This window comes from Anarhichas minor, unplaced genomic scaffold (assembly GCF_050575085.1).
Source record: "Anarhichas minor isolate MPS153535 unplaced genomic scaffold, ASM5057508v1 ptg000034l, whole genome shotgun sequence".
Lineage (NCBI taxonomy): Eukaryota > Metazoa > Chordata > Actinopteri > Perciformes > Anarhichadidae > Anarhichas > Anarhichas minor.
This window is the reverse complement of record NW_027466480.1, coordinates 1,185,208-1,206,353: the sequence shown is the minus strand read 5'-3', so window position 1 is coordinate 1,206,353 and position 21,146 is coordinate 1,185,208. Positions and strand designations below refer to the sequence as shown.

The following is a 21,146-nucleotide window of genomic DNA, read 5'->3' as shown; positions in this document are numbered from 1 at the left end:
CTCATACCACAGTTACAGATTAGTGCTGCTTTAAGGAGACAGCATAAGATTGATTTTTTTGTATTCTATACAATAAGTGTTTTATGACATTTTTTATTAAATGATATATGTGATTAGGCTATTATACTATAGAATTACTTTTATGACACTGTTATGATTTTGAATATGTATGACTATGAATTTTATATGGAATATTATTTTTTTATTGTTATTTTTTATGGCTCTTTTATGATTTTTTTATGGTATACTATACTCCGACATTTATACTAGATGTCTTTCAACGTACTTTACTATGACTTTTTAATGGAATATTATACTATGAATTGTTTAAAGTCGTTTTTCCTACATACTATACTATATATTTTTAGTGATATATTTATTTACATTATATATTTACATTTTTATGACCTACTTCACTATGATTTTTTAAAGGTTTTTTGAAATATGACTTTTTAATGACACGTGTGTGTAATTTTTTGATATACTGTAGTTTTTATTATTTACCATACCTTGTATGTAAGAAAAGCATTTGGAACGTTTGCCAAAGCAACTGATAAAAAAAAAACAACATAAAATGATTTTGTCATAAATGAATGTAACACACAGAGAGCTGCGGCTCGTGACTGTGACTCCAAACGGTGTAGTTTCCTTTATGAACAGCAGAGGGAATCATACTCAAAGAATTCAACCCAAAGCTCTTTATTGCTCCATCAAGGCATGATCCACTTCAAGCATCACTTTCATGCACACATGTGCATTAATAGCCCCAATCATTCGTTTTTATTTGCTATTAGGATAATGGAAGTATGAGCAAATCTCAGTATGTTTGATGGATTAGACCTCTGCATAGTCCTCAATACACTTTTAAACCACAAAGGGGCAAAAAACTCACCTCAAACTTACATTTCTATTCATCAACGTTGGAACTTTTTTATGTGTTTGGAAGAACCAAACCGAGACAGTAGGGATGACCTCACAGGAAACGAGAGCACAGATATGGGAAAAACCTCCTGTGATCTCGCATCCCAGACGCAGCACCGACAATCCTCTTCTATCCAGAATCTCGTGTGTTTAGCGGTGCACGGCCTGTGAGTAATGCCACGTGTTTGCGTCCGATACGTGCACACACATGCATTAGCGTGTGGTTGCACTCCACCAGATGGTTTTCCACGCGGTTATTTCATCAACAAACCTGGCCTGGTGCGTCAAATCTGAGCCGAGGTTAGAGCACACAAACGGACTAATGGTGGCTGGCAGGGATAAAACACTTTTAATGTAACACTCAACACACACACACTCAACACACACAAACATCTCTTAATGCACATAAATCCCTCTATGGGTCTCGGAGGCCATACTCGGTGCTGAAATAGTTGAAAGGGGCAGATTACGGGGTCAGACTGCAGGGTGCAATAGATGCATTTATTTGTGCTTTATGATCAGTCCGGCTGAGCTTCACCACACTGAGACGTTCAGGCCACGTGGGGATTATGAAGATGAAGCTGTGTAACAATGCATACTGCTGCAGTGCAACGCCACTGCTGAGTAAGGGCTTCATCTGGAGTTTAGTTTGGGTCTGTGCTTCTTCTTGGCTCGAGACCTGAGTCCTACTTTGTGTGGGAGAAACACTATTAAATACATCCACAGAAGTGCAGTGTCAAATAATTTGCTCAGTTCTGGGCACAAATATGTATTATTTGCATATTTTTTTTGTTCGAGGTAAGAGAAAAAGTGAATAGAAATAAAATACCTGCAGGGCAGTATAAACCCGATAGGTGCTTATCTCAAAGAACTATCCAAGAAATCCATATAAAATAAAAAATAAAAGACGATGCATCATACTTTTACAAGTTAGGCTTCTATAGATTCCTGCAAAAAAGGTTTAAGACTAAATCAAGATTATTTAATACAGAATCTTCTATTGTTTTTTTTTTTTTGTTTGTTTTTTACATCAAAGCACTTTTGAGTCTCATCTTGCATATAGACACAAAGAATAAAGTAGAATAAGTCCGAGTCCGTGTGTACATATACAACACATTTCAAGGAAAGTGGAGAAGTTGCAGCACCTGACTTTGAGAAAAGTTGAATTTTATGAAGGTGTGTGGGGAAAGGCTTATTATCACAGTGAGGTAAAGGTATATCAGGCCGTACTGTAATGTTAGAAGACAAGAAGAACTTAGTAAAGGTCAAACTCTCCCTCTTCTTCGTAACCTTTTTGCAAACAAAACTATTATGATCCGTCCAAGTGATTTTGTCATCAATTAGGATCCCCAGAAACTCGTCGATGTCATTTCTTCACTGTCAATGTGCAATTTCATTAGGTCTGAATTTGAACTCATCTTCCCTGCAAATATCATCAAAATATGTGAGAAGTCCAGTTATTACTTCATTAATGAGTACTGTCAATTTTTTTACTAGACATAATAAACCACAAGACACCAGCTGAGTCAGGGATTGTGAGTTTAAAAGGGACAGTTCACCCCAAAAATCTAAAATAAATGTTTCCTTCTTTCCTGTAGTGCTATTCATAAAAAGACGTTTGCCTTCTGTGAAGATGTCTGTGCCCTTCACACTGGCTTCAGGGCTGTTTGCTCCTGTTGCTTGGGAGCTAAATCCGATTAATAATAAATGTTATGGAGAAAATAATTAGGACCGTTTTTAGGCGTTTTAATTAGTTAGACAAAAACATTAAGTAGAAGTTCTGCATTCAAAACTAAACTTCAAGTAAACGTATTTCCACAAAACTGGGCTTGAATAATACCCCCTTTCACTGGTGTTATATCATCATGTACAGCATGTTTTATTGTTGCATTATTGATGCTGTATAAGCATAGTGTAGGTGGAGCTATGCTACTTTATATACGGTTGTATTCTGCATGAAAAATCATAATATCCAGTGTAATTTAGGCTACAGCTTCATTTTGGAGAGAGAGAGAGAGAGAGAGGCGGAGGAAGCGGGTGAGGGAGGCGTGTCCCAGCCGTTCCAGCACCCCTGTCGTGTTTTCGTCCCACACACAGCAGAGCGAGCAGCCGGCCCTGACACACACGGACGCTCCGGTTCCTCTCCTCTCCGGAGCAGTGCGCAGGGCTGGAAAACGATCTGCCGGGAGTAGAGAGAGAGGTGATGTCCCGGCAGGCAGCACCGGGAACAGACCGCAGGGAGAATGTGAGCGGATGTCATTGCTCTGCTTATGTCATGTTCGGACCGAGCGCATTCAAAGTGGTAACCGATAAAACGGCGACAGGAGCACGGAGGATGTGTTTCTCTCATCGCATATGCTGAATCTGTTTTGACTCGACTCCAAATGTAGCGACGGACTACTTTATTCTCCTTTTACTCTTTGAGTTTTGCCACAAACAGAAACTTTGTTGTTGTTGTTGAGTCGAACCGGAGATGGAGCCGGAGGAGGGGAAGATCTCCGTGTGGGTCTGCCGGGAGGAGAAGCTCGTCTCCGGGCTCACCAAGCGGACCACCTGCGCCGACGTGGTCAGGGTCCTGCTGGAGGACCAGAACCTGCAGCAGGGCGCCTCGGCGGCGATGCTGTCCGGCTCCCCGCAGTCCTACTGCGTAGTGGAGAAATGGAGGGGCTTCGAGAGGATTTTGCCCAACAAGACCAAAGTACTCCGGCTGTGGGCCGCCTGGGGGGACGAGCAGGAGAACGTGCGCTTCGTCCTGGTAAAGAACGAGGCGTCGCTGCCCAACAACGGGCCCCGCAGCGCCGAGGCCCGGGTGGTCCAGAGCCGGGAGAGCGGCGGCCCGGGCGGCGGGCTGAGGGGCACCGCCAGGACCTGCTGGACCGCCGCGGCCGCCGCCGCCAACCTGTCCCAGGAGAAACAGAGGCGCATAGTCAGGAAGGCGTTCAGGAAGTTGGATAAGATGAACAAAAAGAAAGAGCAGCCTGTTTCTAAAGATCAGGGCTCCGCGGAGAAGATGGAGACGCTGGTTCACATGGTGATCTCCCAGGACCACACCATCCGCCAGCAGGTCCAGAGGGTCAAGGAGCTGGACCGGGATATCGAGCGGTACGAGGCCAAAGTGCACTTCGACCGCATCAAGAGACACGGAGTGAACTATGTGCAGGACACATACATGGTGGACTCCTCTTCCTCCTCCTCGGAGGCTCCCGCTCTCTCGGACTGTAAGCAGCAGGACGCGCGGTGTGCGGCGGAGGCGGTCGCGCAGTTCGAGGAGTACGCGCGCCGCTGCGAGGAGGTGGTGCGGCTGCAGGAGGAGCTGACGGAGCGCGAGGCGCTCGTGGAGTGCATCACCGGGGAGATCCAGGAGGAGCTCAACCGGCGGTGGATGAAGCGGCGGCGCGGCGAGAGGGGAGCGGACGCGGCGAAGGTCACGAGCGGCGTTGCGGAGGAGATGCGCGCGGCGGCGTCTCCCGCCGCTCCACCTGCAGAGTCAGATGTGGACAGCTTATCCGAGGACGAGTTCGCGCTGGAGGAGGAGAGGATCAAAACGCAGCTGGACACCAGCCTGTACATCGGCCTGCGGCTGAAGACGGACATGGACGCCATCAGGGGGGACCTGGACCTGAGCATGGCCCTCTGGGAGACCAGGGAGAGCGAACTTCTGGACCTTCTGGCCAAAGTTGAGACCATGGAGATAGAGCAGGCGGACAGCACACTGACTGGTGACAGCGAGGCGGAGCCGGACGCGGCGGGCGCCGAGGACGAGCCTGCGTCCGCGGAGAAGAGCAGCGTCTGGGTGGAGCAGGCCAGGGGTCTGTCCAAGGCCTGCAACACAAATGACGAGGACTCGGACACGGGCCTGAGCTCCATGCACAGCCAGGACTCCGACAACCCACCCGTGTGCGAGTCGCTGGTGTAAACTCGCTTTTTGTTTGCGAGCACGTTGGACTTTTTACGCAACGGAAAGCCACAAACTCAGGGGCAGAGAGAGTCAGTGTTGGCAATACCAGGGAGATGTTCCTCCCTACCCAAAATGCACCTCAGCACGGATACTGTATTCTATAGCAATAATTCTTATACGTAGTTGCACAATAAGCTAGGAGGCATGCTTAAGAAGGTTTTATAGGCCTGTTGCTCCATTGCTGACCTTTGACCTCCATGAGAGTGTCAACAAAGTACCACTCGTTAAGAGAAACAGCTCTAGAGGAGTGTGATGATAAGCCACTTTAGTCTGTAGTCTGCAGCGAGAAACTAACTTTGAGGTAAACTCGGGTTGACAAAGAGTTAATGACAGCTTGCTTTTTTTGTCAGGATACAATCTGACTTTCTGCTTAAGCCACTGGAAGTTAATAAAGCTGAGTGTTGTACTCTGTGAACGGACAGGTTTCCTTTAAAAGGTCGTCATCGAGAGCACCTTAATGCAGCAAAGTGCTGTTTGGGTCAGCTACAAATGTGCTATGAAAGCTCTTTTTCAATGCAAAAGTTGGGGATCAGTTCACTGTAGCCTCTTTAAAGTTAAGATTCATAGCCAGTCAAATACCAGAACCACCGCTACTCTAAAAGATCCGTGTCTGGAAAAGACTTTGTGGATCGGAGTTGTTAACACTGATCCGTATCCTGCTGACTAAGCAGTACATCTAAGCAGTACATCGCTTTGACATTGTCCTCGGTATGAATAGTGTCTGTCTTTAAAGCACAAAAAAAGTCCTATTTATTAAATAAGTTGAGAGCTGAGTCATATCCTACACGCTGTGAATAACATGTGGTGCTTACTTTAGGTCGTCGCAGCTCCTCTGCGGCTGTTTCACTGTTGTTTTAAAGCAGTGGTCCTCAACCTTTTCTGGCTTGTGGCCCTTTAAAACAATACCGACCCCCTCATCAAAAGTTGCATATTTCTCTGAGCTGTGAGCATTTCAAGCAAGCAATCGTTTAAATTGAATAATTATAGACACCTAAAAAATAAAAAATATCCTAAAACATAATTTTATGGGGCATAATATTTTTTTTGTCTTCTCTTAACTTTTTTATGTTATTATTCCTCCAGATTTATATTTTTACATCCCCGGTTTAAATCTGGTAAAAAGCCAATTCAGTGTGGTATCTTCCTGGTAAAACAGCCGTGTTTAAAGGGGCACTCCAGCGATTTAGTGTCTCACTCCCATCAATGTGAGGGACTCACAAGAGACATATTTAAAAAAAGAATGGTCGAAATTCAAGCTGCGCAGACTGAGATATCCTAATTTCTTTGTTCCTAGTAAGGGTCAAGCCCCCCAAAACACAGGATTCTACATTTCCCATAATGCAACTGTATCTTTAATTAGACTTTAAATTTCTGTTAAAAATATAAAATCTCCTCATGACAAGTGAACCTAACGTCAGCTTGGCAGTTCTGACGGTGGCTCGTTTCCCCCGATAAGCATCTCTCACTCAACAGTAAACGAGGAGCAGACGAGGAAAGCTTTACGTTTCCGTGAAGTTCAAAACGAGGAATTATTTCCTCCGTCAGAAGGACGGCTTTATCAGATGGTGCGAGTGATCGTGTAAGAAAAAATGGAACACATCAGGAATGTGGGCCTGCCCATTAGATATCTGCGGTTCAGCAATTTTATGGTTCTGATTATATCCTTATCATTTCATTAACAAATGTATTTAACAATATATGGGGAGCCAGGAAGTCCAAAAACACTTACAATTACCATTGGGTGCCATGTGTTTTTGGCCTCCTTGGCTCTTCATACGTTACTCACTTGATGATGCAGTGCTTTTATCTAAGTCTTAATAATGGTGCCAGGCCCGCACGTTCTAGTCTACCTGTGAGTACGAACACCTTGTACGATTTGATTTTTAAGAAGCTTTCAGACGTCCCACACTCTCCGTGTCTCTGAATGCTGTGACATTAAGGGTAAACTATTTTAAGCCTCAGTTCACTTTTTTACATCCTGGAAAAAAAGTTAGCTTCCCTTCGGAGCAGCAGAAAATTCAAACAGAAGCTAGCAGAGAACTTTCGAGATCGTCCTTAAACTAAATCTGTGTTTTTCGTCAGGCTGTTGTGATGTCAAGTCGTATACATGGTTGACTTTTGTCTGACTGTAAAATGTTGAGAACGAATAACCTTGTAACACACTGATGAAACCTGTTTCTGTGGCGTTAGCTGTTAGCTGTATCCAAATACCAAAATGTGTAGCTGATTTATTGATCAGGGACATTTTATGGGGCCTCTCAGTCCTCGACATTCAGCCTGCTAGGTGGCTCTAGATCAGAAACTCTTGTGGGGGCCACACTGGACGCACTGTGGCTGCATCGCAACGCCAGTCGGCACATTATCTCACATGACTGTTAGTGTTGAAATAAAGAGCAAAAACCTATTTGGCTCTCAGTGTGGCTTTATTTGGCGTGACTGACAATGTTTTATTTTGGAGCAGCGTTTTCTCACCTCAGTTAAGAGACGACTTCTTCCCCCCCCCCGCCACACATAGTTGTGTTTAATTGCTGCTCTCTCGATCGCTCCTGCATGAACTCCTGCATGAACTCCTGCATTAATGATGACCGGATGAAACAGAGACCTGGATGTACGGAGCAAAATGGCTACACAGCTCAAGTTACCCTTCAGTAATGCATACCTCCAAATGTTCCTTCAGGGGTGTCTTAAAGGGTTAGTTCAGCCAAATTATACAAAATCAAACAAAAAACTAAAATAATCCCCACATTTTCTCACCTACCTCTAATGGTGTTTAACTATGCAGATTGTTTGGGTTTTATCCGTGAAAGTTTTAGCAATATCTGTCTCTGAGGTTTTTGCATCCAGCCAAATGAATGGAGGTGAATGGAATCTAGTTTGTGGTGCTCGCAGCAATGATAAATGACATTTGGAATATTTAACAGCAGCCTCCCTTTTCATGAAACACTGGAGAGTTTTTAGGGGTTTAACTACGAGGTCTGCGGATTATCAAGAGCAACGATCATGCTCCATTCACCTCCATTGTATTGGGGTTAGGAGGAGTTAACATTCTACAATTATATAGCTTGTTACGTCCCTTCTCTGTTGTCCAGGGGAAGGATTTAGGGACTAACACAAAATAACACAAATGAAAACCAACTAGCTCGTATACCATAAACAACATTTATTGTGCTCACTGACAGTGAAAGATGAGCGAGTCTCAACACAAGATTTGGGAGAGGATGGGACAGGTGTGGTCGTGCCAAACAATTGAAACAAAGATAACAGAACTTGGCCTAACTAACTAACCTCTGAAATCAACAAACAAAATGGCTTACTAACTCATCTAAATGTGCTTGACCAAAACCCAAATACAGATGAGGCACCGACCAATAAACCTAGTGTATCTAGACACAGAAAATCCTACGTGTGTGCCAATGTACAGGGTACCCCAGACTCACCTACTGTCCGCAACCTCTCACCACAAATACTAACACGTTCATTTCTCAGGATTGACATAAACAGTGTGAAATGAAGTTCTTCTGAACGCCGAGGCTTCCTGCCTTTTATCTGTGGCTCTCCCTCCACCGATTGGCCAGCCTGCCGCTGGTGCCAATCACCAATCAGGACAACTGGCCCCCACAGGTGGAATCCAATCACCCAATTGATCTGTTAGGAGAACTGAGAGAGAGAGAAAAAAAGGAGGGGCAGGAGGGGAGAAAACACAACACGTAACATAGCTACATATGCTTATCGTTATGTAGGCTTATTCCGGTGTGTTTAGACTGGATTAGGGGTGTTGCGTATAATACCGGTATTTACGATAACAGTGATATTTTAAAAATGAAATATTGATGACATGTTAATAACACACATATGTAAATCCACCGCCTCTTAAATCACACTTTTGAACAATTATGGTTACAGACTCTCTCCCCACCTCCCTCAGATTTTGAGTGTAATTCATTTGCCAAAAAAGAGACAAAAACGCCCAATAAACAAAGTTAAAGATGAATTTAACTGATAACATTATTATTAAAGTTATATCGCAATCATATCGTCATCATGAATTATTTTGGCCAGATTAATCATTTAGTGAGAATCTGATTTGAACACTTCTCTCCTTGTTTATGTCACTGACAAGTCAAACCTACTAGACCAGGAGAATTAACAAATAACAAAGGTTATCATTTTGCACTGGTTTTCCTCGCTCTCTGACGATTATTCCACACCCTGGTGTTCTGAAGGTACGTGTGGCATGTACAGCATTGTCCACAGAGCCTGTGTCTACAGAATAAACCTTATATCTTCACCCACAGGGGGAATGCTCTTATGAGTACAGAGAAAAGGGCCACAATGTTTACCCAACATGAGTACTATTAGCATCAGTGGGGGGGAATACCTAATAACTATGGATGTGTAAAAGGGGAAATATACAAACAGGAAGATAAGTATTCTGCTGGAAGACGCAGTGAGAACAACAAAAGTCGAAATTCACATTTGCTCACTGCTAAAAAAATTGCTGGTGAACCTTTGAAATATCCAAAATACTGAAAAAATATGAGGCTAAAGTTGAATTGGCAGTCGAAAAGCAATAACTGAAAGATGTTCAACTGGAAGGTTCAGTCATTCAGTTGACGTTCAAGCACTGACAGGAGTGGAAGTCGATAAATTGCATTGGGAGTGTTGAAGTGGAAGTTCTGTAAGAAACAAATGCCAGTTGTATTGTATGAACTGAAAGGAGTTGTCAGTTGAAGCGTAAGCACTGAGAGTATAAAGTGTAAACTGCAGAAAGAAACAAAAAGCTAATTTACATGCTCATGCTGCTGAAAGTTTGCATTTGAACATTTGAAATGGCTTAAATAATGAAAACGTTGAAGTGGCAGTTACAACACAGTTATGGAAACAATTTTAAACATAGGATACAATTGAAGTGCTAAACAACCTTCGTGCTAAAGTGGAAGTGTCGGTGCTGAGTAAAGTTGCAGTATCAGTTGAAGTCAAAGTACTAAAAGTAGTACACTGAAGGTCCTTCACAGGAAGTTAAGTTTAGACAACAAAAACACCTTGTTAGGTTTAGGAAAAGAGTGCGATTGACACAAACAAGTGAGTCGTTTAGACTCACTTGACTACCGTGTGCCTAAAGAGTCATTTGACAAGCGACTCTCGTGACTCAGGTGATTTACGACTCACGTGAGAAAAAAAATGTCATCTTTACTTTTACTTTTGCACAGGAAATGAACAGCGGTCTCCTGGATAAAAGTCCTGAGAGTTTGTTTGACCCATCCGCCTCTATACAACTCGCCCCGTGTGGACTATCTCGCACTTAACACCACATCAGTTGCCTTTGCCCATAAATAACCTAGATGAGCGTCGGAGGCAGACACACCGAGGAACACTGACCAAGCTGCGTTAATTGACGGGTTGGAAATGTCAAAGAGTAAGAGATTAAAGCCGTGAATTATTTAGCCAACAGGACTTGACAAACATCGGTTGGGAGAATACCAGGGAAGTGTGTATATGTAGAACAATCCAAATTGTAGAATATGTGTATCCCTGAAGATGCAGTTAAAAAAAAAAAAGAATGTTTACATAATTCTCTACATATTTGGATATAATGAATATACTATCATATGGTGTGTTTTCACATGGCTGCAGCAGCAACACAGCAAATTGCTAAAAAGTCTACATCCAGCTAAAGACTGATTCAAACTTTTACCATTATCATGTGTCGGTAAGATGTTATGCTCGGGGCACCGTCTGACAGCTCCGTCAACCGCCAGCTCCGTCAACCGCCAGCCAGCTGATCTCTGTCTCATGTAAAATGTGTCACTCACTGTGACACATGAACCCGCTGTTCATCTGATACCATCCATTTCATTCCTCCACTGACTGCTTTTTAAATCCCTCTAGCTTCTGTTTGACGAGTTCATCAGTGGCACATGACAAGTGAGTTAATCTAGTTGGGATTGGTTTGAATGTTTTTGAATGACTCAAGCCGGCAGATGACACCCACTTTCTCTTGTGTCTTCGGTGGCAGATTGCGGTTGAGTTACACTGTCGGGTTCATTTGATAGGCTCCTCATTCTCCTCTCTGCTTTCCTTCTGTCTGCTTTCCTCACCACAACCCCCCACCCCTCTTTTCTTCTTATCAACCTCCACGTCGTCACATTTTGATCCCAAAGTGGCCCTGTGATGTCAAAATGAGCATTCATTAAATATTTGGGGCAATGCCATTATTTTTCTTTATTTCCAATGGTTAGATGAGAACATTGAAACCATTCCTTTGTCAGTGTTTTAAGTATGAAGCTAGAGTCAAGATTTGGTTAGCCTACCTTAGCATTAGGGAGAAAACCGCTATTGCTAAAGCTCACTAAACAACATACTGTATCAAGTTATGTGCTGGGACCCTTAAAATGACCATTTGTATATCAATTACTGACCGCGTTGCCTGGAATTCTTGAGGAAAATTCAAATCAACAACAAACAAATCAAAATAAACCTGTTAAAATAGCTGAGATAGATATCAATCTTCACATCTCACTCTCCCAAAAATGATAAATTGTACGTACGTATGTATGTTTTTTTTTCCTCACTTCCACTGTAATGCAGAAAGTAGCACACACTGTGTTGCAAAGGTCAAACGTTTGCACAGCGAGCTCTAGAAGGCACAGGGAAAAAAGTATGTGAAAGTAATAGTCCCCTCAAAATCTTCCCAATCAAACATTTACAAACATATAGGCTTGAGAGGTTGATGGAAAAAAGTGTGAGCTTTAGATTCACGTCAGCTACAATTGATGCCAACAGGTGTCACAGAGGAAAGACTTGGGGGAAAAATATATTTTTTTTAACCACAGCATAACCTATTTCTCTTAAGAGAAGAGGTGTGCTCACTATGTTCCAAACACAGACTCTTCTCTTGGTGAAAAACTGCCAATCTCGAACAAAACAAACTATTGTACGAGCATGCACACAAATAAAAATCTCCATCAAAAACTTAACTATTCTGACATGGCCACGAGTTAGCCTACGTCGGTTGTTTGTGCACGGCAGCATGAGGCCATTCATTTTTCTCAAAACACAATTTATGTAACTTGACATTTAGGCTGCAGGGGATACTTAACAGTGTGTGTATATGTGTGTGTGCGGTCAGGTTGTTAGAGTATCTTGTGTGTGTGTGTGTGTGTGTGTTTGTGTGTGTTGGACCCCATAGTGTTGTGTCTGGCAGAAACAGTGTGTGTGTGGGGGGGGGGATGTAAGGGCCAGTTAGCAGAAAAAACACCACGGTTTATATAACCAGACTCGGACACCTGTATGCGTTTGAACATCGGTTGACTGGTTATATGACTTAACCAACAGCGTATGAACATGTGTTTACTATGTACAGTGAATGCGAGTGCAGTAACGTGCGATCACTGATATAAGCAATAACCTGTGTCAGCTGTTATGTTTGAGACACAATCTACCATGAAGACGAGGATGATTTAAAGGAGACCAACATTTTGATACCACTGTCAGTTCTGTATGTTAAATATGGAGCTACAGCCAGCACAGCATAGTTGGTTTAACCCTTACAAGTTTTATTTTTTTTCCTTTCCTTTGTTATTGTTATTTGTCCCCATTTAGGCTTTTCTCATACATCGGGTCGTAGCTACAAAAAACCCACACAGGGCGGGTTGGACAAATAAACAGTCTATCGACTGTTTTTTCAGTCTATCGACTGTTTTTTTGTGTGTGTGCGGTCAGGTTGTTAGAGTATCTTGTGTGTGTGTGTGTGTGTTTGTTGGACCCCATAGTGTTGTGTCTGGCAGAAACAGTGTGTGTGTGTGGGGGGGGGGGGGGGGGGGGGGATGTAAGGGCCAGCTAACTGTAAGGGCCAGTTAGCAGAAAAAACACCACGGTTTATATAACCAGACTCGGACAGTCTATCGGCTGTTTTTTTGTCGAATGCAGGAGGCCGCTGATTGTGCCCCGTGTAAAACGACAAGTCAATGTTGATTCATTTGTCTTGTAACTTCCATGCTTAAGTAACTCCAACTCTGTAGTTATTTTAAATCAAACCCCGATCTTTGCCTAAAACTAAAAATGTAGTTTTGTGGCCTAAACCTAACTAAGTTGTGTCCTGTGAAGACGGAAGTTTATTTTGAAAACACTATGCATGTAACGAGAGGAAATTGACACGTTTGGCTGGACTTTCGTTAATTGGAAAACGCACAAACAACGAGGAGTTTACTTAACTAGGACACCGTGGCAGAAGAGCTATTTTATCTCAATGGGATTTTTCTGTTTAAATAAAGGATGAATAAATAAATAAATAAAAATATGATACCTTGAAACAGAGCCAGGCCAGCTGTTTGACAGGCTGCTGGCTGCTGCTTCATATTTACTGTACATATATAGAGTGATATCAATCTCCTCATCTACCTTTTGGCAAAAAAAATAAAGAAATGAGAAAATGATTTGGAGAGCATACACTTCAAATGGTTATACAGTTACCAAAAGCCAATGGCGCATTTTTAGTGCAACAAACTCAAATAAAAGTTGCAACAAATTATAATTTGCATTACTGATAAATCCGTCAATCATTTTTCTGATTAATTGACTCATTGTTGCGTCCACAAAATGTGAGAAAATTCACAACCCCCAATGTCCCAATGCTCAAAGTGACATCTTCAAATCCAAAATCTCCGAAAATCCAAAGACATGTACTTTACAATGATACAGAGAGCAGCAGCAAATCCTTCCATTTGAAGAGCTGGAACCAGTCGTCTTCTACATTTGCTTGAGACATGATAAACTATCACTTAAATATGTAAATTGCTATACTTCTCATTCCAGCACTAGAACAAATGCATTCCTTGCTGTATATTATACAACAGAAAATGCAGAATGAAAAAAAAGAACAAACGGCAAACCAAATAAATGAGTTTCCCTGGGTGCTTCAGGCTGAGGAGTTGAATGCACAAACAGCTGTCCAGCTCGGATAGAAGAGCTGGAGTGTGAGCGTGAGTGTGTGTGTATATGTATGTGTGTGTGTGCGCGTGCAGTTCAGTTAATCTCTGACGAGAGCTTGCAGAAAGGACTGCATGTGTGTGTGTTTGTGATCTGGGCGAGACGGATGCTCCCGGGGTTTGTGCGTCCTCACAATCACACACACACACACACACACACACACACACACACACACACAACGCACTCACACACAGCTGGTGTCATTGGCGTTATTTAAAAAAAAACAATACCAGCATTTCATCATCGGGATGAAATTAAAAAGTCAAGAGACGTTCTGATGGCTCAGCCTTCAGAGCCTCCGTCTCTACTCATCCACCTTAACCTCACAACAGATCTGATAGGTGGAGGGACATCTGATTTAGACAGTTGATACATTTGAGATTTGAGAACGTGAAATGAGAACGATGCAGCAGTGCATTAATGTGCTCTTTTAAGCTGTGTGTGTGTGTGTGCATGTGTGTGTTGCCAACACTCGGGGACAGCTGTCGGCCACACAGCTGGTGGTGGATTATTTTTTGTTGTCGGATATTTAAAACACCTCATCAGGAGTTGATCCAGTTTAAATGAAACCCTGCAGGAAGGCCTTTAAAAGGATTGATTACGAGCATATCAGAGATGTGAAGAAGAGATATATTCTCTTCATTTTTCTAAAGACATTATGAGTCATGTGTTTCAGCAGCTTTTTTTTTTATCCCCAGCAGCGATCAGACACACCGTGATAATAGTGAGTGAACACCTCACCTCCCTGCTGTGTCCTTAAGTGGCTTCTCTCATGTTAAAGAAGTGCGCCCAGGATTTGGGAGATTGTCTTGTGGGTCAACTTCTCGTGAAGTGACAACTTTAGTGCACAGGCAACAAAAATCATCTATGGAAGTCCGGGCAAGGGTGCCTGCATTAAATGTTAAAAAAACCACAATGGCCCCCGCTTCTAGACCACGAGCGTATCAGACACGTTTGTCACTTCACCTCTCACTCAACAGTCACGCTTTCATTTTGAATCTACGCAGCTGTCTGCACCGACTTTTTGACACTTCCTCTGAACAGAAACTGTCGTCCTATTGTGTGTTACCTTCCGTTAGCCGTTATCTCTGTTAGCTGTATTAGCTCTGTTAGCCAAACATACCGTAGGACTCCCACAGGCTGCTAACGTCTAACTAGCTCTCCTACTACCGACATAAGAAGACGCCCTCCGTTGTAGTTAGCACTCGGTTTGGTTTGTCATTCGCGAAGCGATACACTTAAAGCACACATGCATAATCTCCTGCCTGAGAAAATACTATTTTCTATGTCATGGACACCACTGTTTACGTTCCATTGTGATCATTTTTCAGGGTACCATATACCAAATATATTTACACAAATCAGACCCGCAATAAAATGGCGGACGGTAAAAATACTGCACTATTTAGTAAATGGGGAGTGACTTTAGACACCGCCTATGAACTACAGTCATGCTAGCTCACTGTGGCGTCATGCTAAAATGCTAACAATGACAATGCACATGCTGATTTTTATCATGTTTACTTTAGTAAGCTAACATTTGCTAATTGGCACTAAATACAAAGTACATCTGAGGCTGATGGGTATGACATTAGTTATGTAGGTATTTGTAAGTACTGAACGCATTCCACTTTTTACTTGATCACTAAAGTTATAACTTTAGGGGGATGGCTGCATACCGGTTCTAAATTGAATGGCAATCCATCAAATAGTTGACGTGACATTTCACTCTGAACCAAAAATGTCAACCTGCTGGTGGCTCTAGATCAGGGGTGGGCAATTATATTTCCCATGGGGCCACATGAGAAACAGGGACTGTTGTGGAGGGCCAGATCAATAGACTGAACTCAATCCTGCTCCATAATATTCCACCTCTTTATAAAAAGCAGTAAATTGTATGGTTTGGATAAGCTGCGAGTGGTAAGAGTAAATGTTATGATCAGTGGTGGAATATATTTGCTTAAGTTCTGTACTTATGTACAAATTCAAGGTACTTTACTTGAGTATTTCCATTTTATTCAACTTTGTACTTCCACTCCACTACATCTCAGAGGGAAATATTGTACTTTTTACTCCACTACATTTGTCTGGCAGCTTTAGTTACTAGTTACTTTGCACATTGTCATTTTTCAAACCCTTCCTAACTACCCAAACTGAACAACAGAGTATAAAGGATGTTTCTGCAAAATTAGTACTTTTATTACTATCATTTGTAGTCCAATTACCTTATTTTCATATAAAAGCTTTGTGCAGGACCTCAATTACATGTTACAGCTGCATTGTGCAGTGAGCGTGGCCTATTAGATCCCCTTCCTTCCTTAACCTTTCATCACAGCTTACGTAGACCGCTGACCCCTGAGGAACAAGTCACTTAGCTCATGATTTATCGAGCTTGTCAGTGATATTATTTATTTAGACGGGGGTTGGCAGAATGGGTCTGAGTCCACATCCTCTACATAAAATCTAACAACACCGTCACTGTCGGGAGACCCAGCTCGTTAATAATGAAGCAGAAACAGCTTGTAGGGCCGGAGCTGCTGTTCTGCTAAGTCAACCTGCATTAAGACGGGAAGGCAGGGATGGAATGTAATCATACATTTGACTTAGAATGTCACAATGTGGGGACACTAGTATTAAATATGTTTTAATAGTACATGAAAGTAGAGCAGTGTGGTATACAAACTTCGACACAAAGACAAAGTTTCACCCTCAAGCAAGCTTCCTTCCGACTGAAGTGTCTCTGAGGGTGTTTTCAGAGCTGCAGTTCGTTTGCCTTGTTGCCATTCAGGAACTAATTTGATACATTTGCTGCATTCGCCCCACGGTTCGTTTGTGTTCACACGGCAACATTCAAGGGCAGTCCAAAAGTCTTAAACAAATGCCACACTCAAAGCAAGTGGTTCTCTCATTTTTCCTCTTCTTCATTATTGGAGTACCACCAGCATGTACGAATGCTTTTTCGTTGAGGTTTTGTGGTAAATATACCACTGTTCATTAAATGAACAAAAAAAACCCTGATCCAGCTACTTGGGTCAGTATCGGGCTGATGGCTGATATATTAGTAACAAAATTAAAGCAATAAATAATGCAACACATTTTTTTCATTTATTGAGTAATTAGTAAAGTAATTTACATTTTCAATTATTCAGTCAATCATTCTGAAACATCTTGGAGCAATTAAAGTCAGGAGGTTTATAAATGAATCAAAGAGAAATAATGTTGAAGAAGTGCCGCATGCACATTGAAAGAGGTCATGCCTACATGTGTGTAGACTCAGCAGAGATAACAGAGAAAAGTTGATCTACAGGAGAATAAATATTTGAAAGCCTGAGAGCCTAACTGCATTTTATTTTTTACATGTTTTCCAGGCAACAGGTGTGTACTTGCTGCATTTTAACATCGCCAACTTGAAACTTTATTTCTTCAATGCTGCGGGGCAACTCCGACGTCGTTTCTCCAATCGAAGCTGTTGGCAGCTTTGCATATGATTAATGTAGGCAGGGAGCGAGAGCAATAACATAACTAAGAACAAGCTTTTCCAGTCCGAAGAAAGAAAGCCGTCCTTTATGGGAACGGATGAAAGCAGTTGACTTGAGCTGGGAAACGTCGGGGACTCAACACATGCTGTGTGTCGGAAACTAAAAATGTGACCTTGATATGTCTACCAGAATGTCGCCCGGTGTGACGACGTTCCCCGCTGCCTGACACGTCTGGAGACCGAAATACCTCCTAACACAGACACCTTTTTGTTATTGCTGTTTGCAGGTTACAAAGACATTTGGCATTTCAATATTTTCAACTATGCTGAAGTGTTTTTTTGGGGTTGACCTTTTTTTTCTGCAGATAGAAACAACTCAATGTAGGATTTTAACTTATGATAACGCTATACATAAACTATCAGTGTTTCCCATATAATTCAATGTGAAGGTTATAGTAGTACCCATCCTGATAAGAAATACTACATTTACATGCACACTCAAATTCCACTATTATTCAGAATATGACAACATTCCCAATTTGATATGGCTCATGTAAACGTCATATTCCATTTGGAAATTCTGAATTAGGCCTTATTCTGATTGGACCATTTTCTGATTAAGACATGTAGGATATGTAGGAGCATTCTTTGAGCATGCATACAGCGCATTTGGAATATGCATCTCAAAAGGGTTTTTTATGCACTTTGCGACACATGGCCTCTTTCCTGTTTAAAACCAGCTCTGTGTGTTGAACACAAACCATCTAGCCAATAGAGGGACTTGGATATCAACAGGTTTTTAGATATGCGCAAATATTGCAACGCCGTCCATTTCTAGATGGCAGTTGAAGGAACGAAAGAGGGGGGCCGTGTTTACACGGTCCAAAAAGTCCGCCACTGGTGGAAAACTTTGAAAAATAATTATTTTAACGCAAAGAAGCAAAATGGCACAACGGCTCCTGCCCTTCCACTCTTCCGTATTTTGACGTGATAAACGACGTGTTAGGGCTTTAGGGCATATTTTGACTCCTGTCAAACACAGCCGAGAATGGTGTCGACGTGGGGTTCACTGCCGTCGGTGATGAGGGTGCGGCAGGGTGTCGTTTGACGTTAATCGGAATATGCACGGCTGTATGTAGAAGGGAATATTTGTGGAATATTCATTTTCATTAGCTTATTAGGAATATTGTCTTTTTTTCGGAATAAAGGCAAAAACAGGAACATTTGTTGCATGTAAGAGTCACTGACATGTCATTTCGACTGATTGTAATGAATGAGAGACTTTTACTGATATCGATATTGTTCTCCTCATCTCACAGAATGAAAGCTAAAAAGTCAATAATCAAAATTCCTTCCAGAATTTTCAACTGGTTCTTTGAGCCTTGATTCGTCAACCTCTCGATTGGACAGCAAAACCTCACTTGGGGTAAACTGGAGATGAGACACTTTTACTGCAGCATCATGTTGTAACTTAGGCTGGTAAAATATTTTAAATATGCACACACATCCATATCATTTAAGTTACCACACTTGTCTTTGCATTGGACTGTTTAGTGTCTTGCCGCGTCATGACAAATGCCCCGTCTCTACATTACCCAGAAAGCAGAGAGGCGGAGTGAGATCAAAACAAGAGCGAGAGACAGAAAGAGAGGCCGAACTGCATAGAGAGAGCGAGGAGTGAGAACAGATGATAAACACGAGGAAGGAGACACTGTGATTTATAGCGGGAGGAGTCGGGCCTTGACTTTTATGAACTCGCCGAGCTGGTTCTGTTCTTTTCTCCGCTCCGTTTTTATTCCGTCACTTCAATCATCTCTCCGGCTCCGTTCCTCGCACTAACCCTGACAGTCAATTAAGGCAAATGCCAGCAGGAAGGGCGGGGGAGGTGATCAATATTTAACGAAAAAGCAGCTCAGACAGACAGACAAAGGTGGTGATGTCAGACAGAAAAACACACGCACACGCACACACACGCACACACACACACACACACACACACACACACACACACACACACACACATATGAACTAGAAAGCTCCAGAGGTAAACAAAGAACATCTGTTCCATCAATCTGTTTGATTCAGAACTAAGGCGTTTGAAGATCCGATGTCACCTGAAGATTTGATTTGGTACTTTTGACTTGACTGCTGGTGTTGTGCTTGAGTCAGAGCTGCCTTTAAGTGGTTTAAAAAAATAGATGCACTTCAACCTTTACTGAGTGTAAATGAGTTCCTCATGCTTCAGGATGTTCAATGTTTAGACCTTAGAAGTCAAATCTGGTAGTGACTGATTTGACTGATGAATATGTGGCTTGTGGTTGAATGATCGCAACATTTACAGAATATAAAGTCCCTTGAGGCAAATCTGTGATTGGAGTTTATCGGGCTATATGAGTAAAATCAATTGACCCAGAGTCACTAGCATGGCTGTAGATTCTTAGTCTTATTCAGAAAAATATCCATAGGTAAAATGATACGTTGTAATGAAGGACAACGTATCCGCATACAGCCGTTGCCATGAATTCTTACGAAAAGTGACTCCTCATTATATGCGTTTTCCTACAAAAGCCTGCAACGCCTGTCTTTTTCCGCTCGTTTACATGCAAACGGTCTTTTCAAAATAAACTTCCAGACTCACAGGAAACAACTTAGTTAGGTTTAGGCAACAAAACGACTTAGTTAGAATTAGGAATAGATTGTGAAATGTCTAGTTGGGTTTAGGCAACAAAACTACTTAGTTAGAATTAGGAATAGATTGTCCTTTGGCGTTAAAATAACCACAGAAGTGCCGTAACTACATTACACGAGTGACAAAAACATCAACGTTGACACTCATTTCACACGGGGAATGAACAGTGGTCTCCTGGGTGAAAGTCTGCTTTGTGCTTGACCCCATTCATCCTCCCCTCCCACCCACCCGACATGCGTTTCGGCGGTCTTTATACTTCCTACTTCATGCTCACGTGGACAATATACGAAAAGATTTCGTGGGATTACCTATGAATTACAGCGCATTCTTTTTCATAGGTATAGCCGCGAATGCCGGATGAGACCAGCCTGTGAAGGAACATGTCTGCCATTGAAGTTAATTGGTGTGTTTGTAATAGTTCTTGAGGGATAACGGAGCTCCATCCCACAGCAAACCAGTCGATAATGTTGGCGTTTTGGAACCGTAAATGTGTTTCATGAAGACATTTCATGTCAGCCTCGTATCACGGTTGCAGGAACTCACAATACCACGTTGAGAAAGGATTGGTGCAGTTTAGGCAACAAAACTAATTGGTTCCGGTTAGAAAAAAACATCATGGTTTGTGTTGCAATAAGAATGTAACAACCGCAACGTAACTAGAGTGAATAAATTACAGTACAGCTAACAATAGTACGTAGCAAGTGTAAAGTCAACGTTTACTTTTGATTTTGTGCCGCACATGAACAGGGGCCTACTGGATGAAAGTCCTGTTTGCTTTTGCAAAAGAATGGAAGCATAGTTTGTGAAATGTCAACCGAGGACTCACTGATTCACAACTGTCGGTCACGTATGTTGAGGAGCAAAGGTCAGAGGTAGCGGGGGAGGGGGGTGGGACACATTTGGACGAAGCGTCTGTGCATCATCTGTCGGAAAAACAAAGAGATGAAAGACGTATTGAATAACTGGCATCAAACATCGGAACAGTTAATCTGGTGTGATCACTGCCATCGCAGAGGGAGGGCACCGATCTATTTTAGTCGTTGGAGACAGATGGGCAGGGCTTGGTCGAATAGAGTGGAACAAACAATCCTGTTGAATTAGTTTAACAGTGT

The 21,146-nt window shown here is 42.3% G+C and overlaps 1 protein-coding gene across 1 annotated transcript; it reads left to right on the top strand.

The window, feature by feature from the left end:
* Positions 1 to 2,770: 2,770 nt before the first annotated feature.
* On the top strand, positions 2,771 to 4,948 carry LOC142965594 (ras association domain-containing protein 10-like). The gene has a single exon (XM_076106603.1). It carries the CDS (start codon positions 3,395 to 3,397, stop codon positions 4,835 to 4,837), a length of 1,443 nt encoding a protein of 480 aa, XP_075962718.1. The 5' UTR covers positions 2,771 to 3,394; the 3' UTR covers positions 4,838 to 4,948.
* The last annotated feature ends 16,198 nt before the right edge of the window (positions 4,949 to 21,146 follow it).